The following is an 11,933-nucleotide window of genomic DNA, read 5'->3' as shown; positions in this document are numbered from 1 at the left end:
TACAGTAACTTACTTGTTTCCTGTGGTGAACGGCTTGCCCATGGCCAGGGCACGTAGAGCCTGGGAGGCTGCTAATGACAGCATGTGGAAGCAGACATGGGAGATTCCCTACAGCCTGTCACTTCTATTGCCACAGGCTCTTCCTGCAGTTCCTGGCCCTTGGCTGGCAGAGGCTGCAAGGGGCCAGCAAGATACATGCCCAGGAGAAGGTGCCAGTAATTTCCAGATAGCACAAAGCCTTCTTCACTCTGTTCATCCCCAGAAATACCTCCCCTTCTCTACACTCTGTTCAACCACAGGGCTCAGCTATGTGTACAGCCAATGCCCAGCTGTGGTCCCGAGTGTCCTTCCTCTGTGGAAAGCTGGCACATCTGGAGAACCATAATACTAGCAGACTGTCTACAGCTTGGCCCAAAGCCTCACTTGTTAACACTATCCCCTTGAACCACTATACTAGAATTTCCCACAGCCGCAGAAAAGCAGCCACACAGGGATGGTTTTCTTTATAAAGGTTTTATTACTGCTTTCACAGTCAAATAGTTAAAAGCACTGACAGTTGTGTTAGAGAACTCCCATGTGCGAGGGCGAACAGGCTGGTAGGCAGATGCTGAACCTTCTACAGATTATGGGCAGCCACAGTCTGGGGGAAGGGGTGGTTCATGCCCTTGATTTTTAAAGGTATTCTGGGGGTCTAATGCCTGTTGAAATCAGTGGGCATGAGGCAGTTCTGTATCCTTAAACACCTGGCCCTATATGTCTACATGTAGATCTGGTAGCAACCAGGCTTGAATGGGCCACAAAGTCTGTCTACCCCAAGAAGGGAGCACTGCAGCACTGTCACAGCTGGTAATGCCCGTGTGTGAGAGGATCCAGCCCCTCTGCTTCAACCAGGCGCTTTCCAGAAAGGGCAGGCTCTTGCCACCTTCTTCTGAGTTAAAATGCTCTAAGTCTAAAAACCTCAGAGCCCCTGGCAGAGCTGTGGGGGGCTGGAGATACATCAGGGGAATTTTAAGTCAGCAAGTGCCTCTGAGTCCTGCTAGCTCAGGACAAATGCAATTCACCATCCCTTTCCTGGCAGCATGCAAGAGCATGGAGGCTGTCAGGCCCAGCTGAGAGCAAGAAGCACAGGCCCCCAGCAGGGGATGCCGACCTGGGGCTGGCACTGCTCAGCCCACCCACAGGAGGCTGGGGAAAGCTCAGCCTTCCCCACTCAGCACCCAGCCCACAGTGGCGCCAGCTCCCAACCTGCAGGTGCAAACAGGACCCTCTGCACCTCCAAAGGGGCTGGATACAAAATCAAGTTGATAAAATGGCTATGTCCTGAAACCACTGAGCAGCATCTAAAAAAGCTAAAATCCTGTAAGCAAGCAGGGAGGACAAACCAACAGCTCATTTCATGGAGCAAGGGGCTCATGCCAGCAGCTCAGAGCTCCGGTGGTGGGCTGCCCCTGGAAAGGGTGCACTACAGCAGGTGCAGCCGTTCAGATCGCAGCTATCCAGCAGCTGTCCCAGCATGACCTTTTGCTCAGGGTGTTCAGCGGCATCAGGCAAGCAAGTCCCCATGCCGGTTACTACAAGCTGGAGAGGGGAATAACAGTGGTGACAGGCCCGTCAGTCCTTGCCTGCCTCTTTCTGGAGCCACCAGCAGCCACTTCTGAAAGACAAGGGTGGGAAAGCCAGGCAGTGAAGGGGCAGGGCTGGTAACAAGGACAGGAAGGTACCTCTTGGGCCAAGGCACCCAACCCCTCATGGTGCTTGTTAACTGAAGGACTCCCCCAAATCACACCCTTAAACATTTGTTTTCCTCCTAAAGCCACTGAGCTATCAAGACCTGGCCAGGTCCCTCCTACAACACTCAGCTCTTCAGCTGAGGCTGGCTAACTCTTCTTGCTCCAGTCACACCTTGCCTCTTCCCGGCCAGTGATTTTACAGTAAAGTAGCCACATTCTGGTGCTTGGACTGTCTACACAGCTGAAACAGGGTCATGAGCTCGTGTAAGAGACATCTCCCAACTCTCCCCACCCTGGGGCTCTCTAGGGGGATCCCTGCCTAGGGTCGACCAGAAGGCTACTTGGTGCTGTATATCCCTTCCACACACACACTTAAGCTGATCAGGGACTGAGCATGGAGACTAAAGCACAGAGCCCTGCTGGACCAAGATAACGGATGGAGCTTCTCGCTTCTCTTACCGGGAGGTAGGTAGAGAACACCAGCTCTTGCCCCACACCTCTCCCCCAAGCTACCCCTAGAGGCAGAGCAGGAACCTAACCTGTGCTCTTGTAAGCAGCTGCCCGCCTCCTGCTCCTTGTCTTCCCCTCAGCTGGAGCCTTGGTTTCAGGGGAATCTTGGCAGGCTGAGCCTTTCCGCCTTGCCCTGGCATGTCGCTTCTTTGGTCCATTTGCTGGGCTGTTCTCAGCTCCCTGGATGAGCTCCTTCTTCTTCCTGCCATGTTTCTTAGTTCCCTGAGGCTCCTCATGGCTGCTGCTGCCTTTGGAACTCCTCTTGGATGGTGGCTTTGTCTCCTGGGCAGATGATTGAAACATGCACTCACTTAGAGACAACACTTAAGCATTATCTGTACATTTGAGTGTTTCAATAGGAAGCCTGGAGGCCACAGAAGTGAGCATGATGGCGAGTGGAGGCAGTGCTGCCAGGGTACTAGGGCAGACCAAATACACAGCCTTAGGGATCTACCCGAGGGAGTTTCACTCATGACCACAGTCATGTGTCGCCACAGATCTTGTAGGCAAAGCAGGTCCCAGCCTCCACTGTAGGGCAAACTTTAGAACTTAATCAGCCAAACTGAAACTTAAACACCCCAGAGGTTCCTGGCTAGAACACCTTGCTCCTCTACTCAGGGCCAGGCCATCTCTCACATTTGGGATCAGGAGGGCATTTTACCCCATGGTCAGATTGGCAAGAACCATGGGGATAGGACACTGACAGCCCTCGTTCCCCTGCCTGATCTGTGATGAGTTAAAAGAGTATTTTGTCATGTTTTGAGTATTATGCCTACAGTTGCGTGCAACAGCTGTTCCTGAAATTTTAAGAAGAGATCTGACAAACCCCTGTAGAGGACAGTTTAGACAGGAACGATCCTGCCTTGAGCAGGGAGCTGAACTAAAAGACCTGAGGGCCCTTCTAGCCCCACCTTTTTATAATTCTAACTGGGGGCAGCAAGTTTTCCAATTTGGCTTCACTTCTCTAATGGTCTCCAGCCCAGGAATGGGTCTTACCAGCTGCTCCCATCAATGCAACTCAGCCTGGCAGCAAGTGCCAAGTAAGCATCTGGTGATGTACAAGGCAGCAATAGAGAACCTCTGCTCTCATCACTGGCACACAGCAGTCTGCAAGCTCCAGAGTGCAGAAGTCCACAGATGGAATGTAAAATGGGGACTCTGGGACTGCCTGGGCAGCAAACACCTCTGGGAGTTGGGAGGGCAGCTGTAGATACTGAGAGATTGAGAAACTTATGGCAGAGGTCTTGGGTACCTTTGAACTTGGAGCATCCGAGTCGGCTTTCCCCCGAGAGTGTTTCTTGCGGGACTTCTTTCCTGCATGAAAGAAGGGTAAGAACACAGGAGATGAGATAGGTTTTTCAGAGGCTGAATCCCTGGGGACCAGCCAGGGGGAAGAGCTCTTCCACCCTGAGATGGTTCTGAGAAAGGCTGGTTTGATGGACTTTTGACCCGGTCTACACATGAAATAAGCTAAGCAGAGTCAGATTCATTCAGGAAATATGGAAGAAGCCCTCTTTTAGTCAGGAGGTCCCGAAATCTTGTGTGCACAGGAGACATCCATGGAAGAGAACCTAAGGCAAGGCATGTTCACAGGCAAAACGCCACCTGGAACATGCATACAGGGAAGGGTAAAGGTGGCTCAAAGAACTCCCACCCCAAGATGGATGTCAAGAGACCACATATGCACAAAACACAACCACGCCTTCCCTGGAGGTCATCCTTGAGCTGAGCCTTGAGCCCAGTTCTCCAAAAGCAAAGCAAAAGAGAAACTCAATAGCTGGCATGTCTCTGACCCTAGCAACCCCCTCTCCCTGCCGCCCATGGTGACAATAGTGCAGGCTGGAACATCTGATGCAGTTGGCCCAAAGGTCAATAGGAGTAGGACTCTGAATGCTACTGAGTACACACAGGGTTCTCAGAAGCAGCCACAGTACAGACATCTTGCTATGGTGTCTCTGCACTCAGCTGCAAGGACCTGACTTGGGTAGTGTACTGACACGCACTGCTCCACACGTGACTGCCAACAATGATGTGCCCTATGGTCACCCACCATCTCCTTTTGGACTGGCCCTTGCATCACACTGCCCTGGTGATGACTTGTATACTGTGCTACACTGGGGCAGTGTGCTAGAGGCCAGACAAGTTCTGCTCATTCTCATCTCAATAATCCTGCAGTAGGTGAAGGCTTGCCCTGCCTCTCAGCCTAACTAGAGGCTCACGAAGTATGAAGGAAGAAAGCTGCTTGCTCACCTTTTGGGGCCATTGGTCCAGGCTCTCCCTGCAAGGAAGAAATAGGGCTTATAAACAGTCTCCTAGAACCCAGACCAGCATGCAACTGGTGCCCACTCAGGTAACTGTGGCCTCAGCAGCGTGCCAGTTCTGGTACAAAGAGCACCAGCCCTGCCAGCAGTCCTGGGGCAGCAGGAGCTTACTCAGAAGTGGGTCATGGTTTGAATGCTGCCCATCATGGCTTTCATTCCTTTGGGTTCGCCACTCCCCCACTGAGGTCAGCTGGAGGGAAGTCTTAGAGGGATGAAGTTTGTCTCCTGGGCAGATATTCTACCCCCTAGTTGGGGATGTCTTTGAATCTCCAGCCTTACACAGAGACCTGGCTCCAGGCCTAGCCCACATCTCTTTGCAGGGCAGAGCAGGGGGGGAGATGATCTGCAGGCCTCCTCCCACTGCAGGGTGCAGACACCAGTCAAATTGCCCGTTGTTGTTGGCCACCAGAGGTCCTACCTGAAACCAGATGGTTCTTCCATTGCCATCTCGCAGCGACTTCATACCAGGCACGTAGTAGCATCGCAGCCATTGCTGAAAGGCTGTAAAATCATCCGAGCTCTCTGGGTCATAGCCTTTCCCCCCTGGAGGGAAAGAAGTGGAGTGTCAGGGAGAGGTCTTCCTGCCCCAGGAGTGGCTGGTGGACAGAGAAGACTGCCCATTGCTCTAGCAATCCCTGCTGGAGGCTACAGTCAACTCTTCCCATAATCCCCTGTCACATCCCCAGCATGGAACTGCCTGGAGATGAGTTTTCCCTTGGCATCCCTCTCCATCACACCCAGTCTAGGAGCATCCAGCTCTCTGCCCCTAGGATTTTTCAAGAGGGGGCATCTCTTTCTCCAGGCAGCTGCAGTCACTGATCAATCTCAGACACCAAGGGGTGGTTGGTGTTACTCTGGACCCAGTCTCACAGGCTTCCTCACCAAAGCCTGTCGCTGCCTGCCTGCCTAACACTGGTCCAAGTGAGACACTGCACACTCCTCACAGGGAGTCTGGGGGAATACAGCACAGCCAGATGGGGAATGGAGGCAGGCAAGGCAAGGGAAGAGCATTGTGCTGGGGTCAGGGACACACCCCAGCTGAATAACTTCCTGTGGCTGGCACTTGCATCCGGATGAGGAGGGGTATCAAACCTAAACCTGATCTCCTCTCTAGCAAAGGGGCTCTACCACAGCCCAAGGCAGAAGCTGCCCTTACCAATCAATAGGATGTCCAGGCAGTGGAAGTGACCACATAGGAATGTCCCCCATGGAGCCTACAGGGTAGGTACAGGATCATCCAAAAGGGGAATGGCCCTGCTTCCCACCCAAAGGGGAGCCCCTCCCACCCAAAGGATAGTGAGATTGGCATTTTAGCTGCCCTGAGAATCTCTATATGGTGTCTCTGCCCCAGGCTCTGAGGGGCTTGGGCTACCCCAACCACACAGCTGGCTGCAGGAATACCAGCCCAGCCAGGATCTCACTACACATCCCCTCCCCAATACAGGTCCCCTCTCCCTACCCCAGGAGATGCACTGTCCCAGGCTGCCTCCCCGGCCGGAGTCTCACCTAGGTGAAAGACCTCCATGGGCAATGAGTGACACAGCTCCAACAGGTCTGGGTTCTCCCGCTTCAGCTTCACTTTCTTGCTCAAGGTCAGGGCAGGGTCCTGCAGGGTTTGAGAAGAGGAGCAGCCCCTGTGCCTGGTGCCCAGCCCAGCCCCCTCTGCACGCTCAGACTCAACCTGCTCCTTGCAGAGTGCCACACCCCCTTCTGCACTTCCTGAGCCCACTCAGACAGCAAACACCTCTCCCCCTCTAAGCTATCGGCCTTCCCCACAAGGCAACTCAACAACCAAATCCTTCCTGTGGTCCTCTAACTTGCTCCTTGACACTCCCTGACATGGGCTCCTCCAACCTGCTTTCCCCTTCCTCCACTAGCTAGATGGAGCCACCTCCCCAAGGCTGGGCCAAACACTATCCCAGTATAAGCAGGGATAACTTTGCAGGCTTCCACCCCACCTTCCACTGCAGAGCTGGATTTATCTGCAGGTTGATGACCACTCAGTGATGGGACACCCATGGCCCAGTGCCAGGTGTCTGCATGCTTAACTGCTGCTACAAAAACAGGAAGTGGGAGGAGCAGGGAGGCAGATGGCCCATGTCACACACAGATAGAATTGGGCTTGTTTTTTCTGACTTTTTAAATAGCCACTTCCCCTCCAGACACCACTCGTCACCCGATCAGAATAGGTTCAAAGCACATCAGGTCTGGAGTCTCAGCCGCTGGCCTCCTCCTGATTGCTTGGTGTTTCAGTGTGTAGTGAACTAGGATCTTCCCAGGTTAAAGTGGCCAAGATAGGAAAGCAGCTCCTGTCCAATGGCAGAATGTGTTGCCCCTCAGCAGAGGCTAGTGCACAATCATGGCAGGGAGATTTGCACTGCAGTGGGGAGCCACGGTTTGCCTGGCTAGCGATTTGCAAATACAGCTCACATGCAGGGGCCCAGATGAGCCACCCTGGTTAGTGAAAGGGAATGGATGGGGACCTGGCATTCACAAAGCAGCCTTCATGTCAATGAGCTTTGTAAAGCCACTGCACAATGTGGCATAAAACACATGGGAGCAGTGAGCCCTGAATCACGGAGTGACGTGCAGCCACTGAAACACAACCCGCAGCCCCTGTTTCAGTAAGGCAGGCAGGGAGCAATGCCACCTCCCAAAGCTGCCTGTTACAGGCAGGGAAACAGAAAGCAGCTGGCAGAAGGGGAGAGTTAGCCTGGGAGTGGGTGCAAATGCCACTGGGAGTGACTGGGACCCAAAGGACCAGGAGCTGAGATGTACACCTCCCGAGGAGGGGGAAAGGCAACCCCCACCCCTAAAGCACAGCAACAGGCTCATTCAGTGAGCCAGTCACTGAGTCACCAGTGCTGTAGTGCAGGAGGTGCCTCATCCAAAGAACCACCTGGCTGTACTGGTGGGAGCCAAGGCAGCATGGCTGTGTACTGCTGGCAGGGAGAGGGCACTAAGCATCGAGGAGAGAACCTCCACCCCGCTCCGCCAACATTTTCCATGAGATATCAAGTGGGTCCTGACACTGCAGATCCTAGTGCCATTTCCCATCCTAAAAGAGCTCAACAAGTGATTTCTCTCTAACATGGCAGCCAGTGACAATAAGAACCCAAAACCATGTGGCCCTCAGTCAAAGGCAAGGGCATTTGAAGGCAAAAGCCACAGCTCTTAGTTGAGGGAACTGTAGAGGGTCTGAGTGACACACAACTGTCCTGTCCTGTCCTGCCCTGTCAGCAGGGCTGTGATCCCCAGCCATAATGGGGCAAGCTCTGAACTCTGACTCCCTCCAGGCCTGGGTGCTGACCTGGGACTCTGCTGTGCCTGACACCCTCCCTGCTCACCTGCTCCCGATGCTGCAGAGCTTCCAGCACAGTCCGGGCCTTCTCAAAGGGAGGGATCCTTAACCTAGAAAATCCATCTGTTAAACAAACAGGACGCACAGAGCTGTGCTAACACCTGCCACTGCAGTAGAGCCCAAGACCCTGAGCAGGTGAGTGGGGTGAGATCTTGGATGTGGTGGGTGACAGCACTGGCCTCTGGCCTCTCAAGAATTGGATTCTAGTCCGGGCTTGGCAGGCAGCCAGATTTTGGTGCCTTTATGCTGTGGCCGTGTGGAATCCAACTGACTACAAAGCCCAAGGCTGGAAAACTCACTGCAGGTTAGAACTGAGGTGCCTGAGATATTTCCAGACACGAGACCAGCTGTGCTGGGAGCCAGACCTGGAGGGGAACAGGTAGAACTGAATGTGGGGCCTAGGGCTAGAATTACCATGCAAGGTATTGATAAGGGCCTTCATTTTAGCTAGTGAACCAAGTGGCCCATCAACTTGGGACCCTTTCATGGTGCAGATCTCACAGCAAACAGCCAGGAATCATGAGGTCTTGCTATCAACTTATGCAGGTAATGGGGACACCCATCTGAGTGCCTCACTGTCCTGAATGCATTTAGCACAGGCACAGAGAGGCCAAATGACTTGCTCAAGATCACGCAGGGAGTCTGTGGCAGGGGGGGCTGGACCCCCACATCTGCTTAGCATGGGGCAGTCCTCCTCTCCTGTGCCCTGCTGGCCACCGCCATCTCACCCACCTGTAAAGAATCTCAGCTCGGAGATAGTTGCCGATTCCATTGAAAAACTTCTGATTTAACAGGGCCTCACAAATGGGCTTGTCAAAGGCCTTGTCAGACAGGTTCTTCAGTACATTCTCCCTGGAATACAGCAGGATGCATTAGGCAAGCCTCGCACTGGGGGAGAAGGCAGGGGAAAGGTTTCCAACAAATGATGGGAGTCTGTCTCACGTTGAATGTTAGCTTCTTCAGGATACGTCTGTAGAACCAGCAGGAAGAGGAAGCGATACTAAAGGATGGGGAGTGATGGGCCAGTGAGCACAAGTGAAATGTTGTAGCAAGCATAAATGTAGAAGAAAACAACCTGCATAGAGCAGGAGGCAGCTTTATACATCAAGAGAGTTTCAGATATTAGGTTTGATCCAATGCCAGAAGAGGCAGCAGTGACACCCACTGCTTGAAGGATGTACAAAGCACAAGGATGTCCTTCCATTTCTTTTGCAGGGCAGGGGTTGGGGACTTGTGTTTAGGAACATTAGAACTGGAAGAGGCCATCTAAGCCATCAAGTCCAGCTGCCTGCCTGCAGGCAACTCCTAAAGAGTCCTAAAAATCATCTGCTTCCAACCCTCACACACAAGGCACAAAACCAGACATACCAGAATCATCCTACAAAACGCTGCTGATAAAAAGCAGGGGAGATGAGAGCACTTCTAGTACCGCAAGCTATTCAGACTCAGCTTTGTAAGCAAACTGATTTACTGACACAGCAGTTACAAAGACACTGAAAAAAAGTCCCACAGGTGTCATTATGAAATGAGAGGGAGCTTTAAAGACTCAGAAGAGCAGGTTGGGGCAATAGTAATGGAAGCCTCAGCACCAGTGTTCAGATTAAAGGACACAAGGAGGAACTAGGGCTCCTTGAAGATCCAGAGTTAAAAAGCCACCATTTATGGGAGGAGAGAAAGCATGTTCAGAGGTAGGTGCAGCAGGCAGAAAGGAGGAGATGGGCACTGGGAATGCTGCCCAAAGGAAATACAAGAGGCGTTTTGCAAACCCGTGGGGAGGAACAGCAGGGAGGAGGAACCAGCCCATTCATAAAAAAGGAAGGGGCTGAAACAGAAGAAGATTCAAAATGACAGAAACTGGAGCCTTGGTAACATCTGCCTTCAACAGGGTGGTAAGGAAATTAGCCAGCAGCACCCCCTCCAACTCACAGACTAGGGAAGGCGACGTTGTCAGGAAAAGGATGATTTAGAAATACGAAGAAAGAGAGACTGGGAGGGAGCAGGAGGAGTTGCCAAGCCTCATACAATTTAACCCTATCCTGGGAAGTGTGCTAACATATTGTGGGGGGTAGACTTGCATGGGCAGAGGGAAAGGAAGAAGCTTAGATACTCAGAGCTCTCCATTGCAAACCTCTCTGACCTGGGGGTTGGATGAGATGACTCTTGAGGTCCCTCCCACTCTCATGATTTTATAGCAGACTGGTAAGATTTAAAATCACTCTGTGAAACAAGATGTAGGTGCTGCATCCACTCAGCTCAATGCCCTCCAACATGCAGGTTAAATGAGCTATGGGGTAGCTTTCATTGCTTCTTAAATGCAACACACGGTGAGAATTACCAGGGAATGCTTAACTTTAAATACTAATCTCCAATAACACCTCCAGCAAAGCCTGTCCCAGGCTGGGTGTCCCTGGGGTAGTCAAGTTAACACCTCTCCCCTGGGCAATCTCCAGCTTTTACAAGCAGACTATAGACTCCCCAGCCTCTCTCACACTGTGTGGTTCACCCCATGCTGAACGCAGAGCATCTGTCAGGTGCCCACTGTGGAATAAATGACAGTGGAGAGCCACCGCTGTCATGCTCACTCTCTCAACTGCTCTCTCTCGCACCCTTCAGATTTCTGTGCTGGACACTGGCTTACTTAGGCAAATGCCACATGGGTAAAGCAGGCCTGCTCCCAACTAGATCTACAGAGGACCAAACAAACTGAGTAGTCTTAAATCCAAGAAAAAGGGTTTCCAGGCACTTTTATCTCCATGATAGAGGAGATGCTCCATGCGCTGCTACTGGCCCCCTCCAAGGACAGAAGAGTCCAGCAAAGGAGACCCAGGCCCCATATGGTGTCCCTGCCACCCCTTCCACCTTATACTCCCAGGTACTTTCTGAAGCACAGATGAAAGGCCACGGTGACTCTCACCTGAATTTCTCATACTCCAGCATAACGCAGGGGCCCCGGTCTGGCTGCCACGTCCCCTGCACCTCCCACCTGCCAAAGCGCCTGAAATCCACAAAGCAGAGGATGCGGCGCGGGCTCTCCCTGGTGTAGAACCGCAGGTGGGCGTGCTTGGGCAGCTCGGCCTCTGGCACCAGCTTGAAGCTGCCCGACATCCCGAAACGGAAGACGACGTCCATGGGCTGCGGGGGGCTGTCCGGGTCCTGCCCAGCTGTGCTACTTTCTTCAGCGAGGGGCAGGCTCTCCTCCTCTTTGACTGGCATCAGAGTCAGCTTCACCTCCTTGCCGCGGGGGGTGGCCGAGATCACGTACGTGTTGCTCTCGAATGGCACCTCTGGGTTCTTGCTCACCGCAGACTTCTCCACCTTCCCCGAGAAGAGCAGCCCGGCGCACACCGTGTTGACGTAGTGGCTGGCCAAGTGCAGCTCCGGACCCTCCGGCATCGTGGACACCTGCTTGAAGGAGATCGGGGCCCGGCCGTCAGGAGCTCACCCTCCTTCCTGCTCAGGATCATACCCTACCGCAGCCCGCTGCGGCCAGCAGCTCCAGATCCCTCCAGGGACCCCGAGAGTCCTTCCAGCGGGCAGACACCCTTCTCCATCCCCCGGCTTCCCCAAGGGCAGGGGCGAAGTGTCAGGGACGGACAGGAGGGGCCCGCCCGGCAGCAAGACCCGCGTGGGGCGACCCCGCTGCCACCCAAGCCCGGCACAGCCGGGGGAGCCACGCCGATGGCTCCGAGGTCCTGCCGCACGCATCCCGCCAGGCGAGCGCCCGCGGCCGCCACGCAAAGCCAGGCCCGCGGGGGGAGCGCGGCCGGGCAGCAAGGGGCGGCTACTCCCCCTGCCCCCAGCACGGCCGGCTCCGCCCGGCGCCGCGGGACGACCAGGCAGCCCTGCCCGGAACCCGAGGGACGCGCGGTGCAAGCGGCCCCGGCCCCGCCGCCGCCCCGTACCTGCGCCCGCGCCTCCCGCTCGCCCCAGCAGCTGCAGGGCGCCCCCACCGCCCGCGCGAGGCCTGCCGGGCTGCACTGCCCGCTCCGCCCCTGGCCCCGCCCCGCCAGG

At 54.2% G+C, this 11,933-nt stretch overlaps 1 protein-coding gene across 1 annotated transcript; it reads right to left on the bottom strand.

The window, feature by feature from the left end:
- Positions 1-497: 497 nt before the first annotated feature.
- On the bottom strand, positions 498-11,909 carry NEIL1 (nei like DNA glycosylase 1). The gene is made up of 10 exons (XM_006265437.4): positions 11,825-11,909; positions 10,837-11,324; positions 8,655-8,774; positions 7,909-7,972; positions 6,068-6,167; positions 4,980-5,104; positions 4,491-4,518; positions 3,493-3,554; positions 2,270-2,522; positions 498-1,654 (listed from the first exon to the last, which is right to left on the bottom strand). The coding sequence occupies exons 2-10, from the start codon at positions 11,313-11,315 to the stop codon at positions 1,572-1,574; spliced, it is 1,314 nt and encodes a 437-aa protein (XP_006265499.1). The 5' UTR covers positions 11,316-11,324; positions 11,825-11,909; the 3' UTR covers positions 498-1,571.
- Between the last annotated feature and the right edge of the window lie 24 nt (positions 11,910-11,933).

The sequence above is a fragment of the Alligator mississippiensis genome, chromosome 11, assembly GCF_030867095.1.
Source record: "Alligator mississippiensis isolate rAllMis1 chromosome 11, rAllMis1, whole genome shotgun sequence".
Taxonomy (NCBI): Eukaryota; Metazoa; Chordata; order Crocodylia; family Alligatoridae; genus Alligator; species Alligator mississippiensis.
Note: the sequence above shows the minus strand (reverse complement) of the source record. Positions and strands in the feature narration are given on the sequence as shown.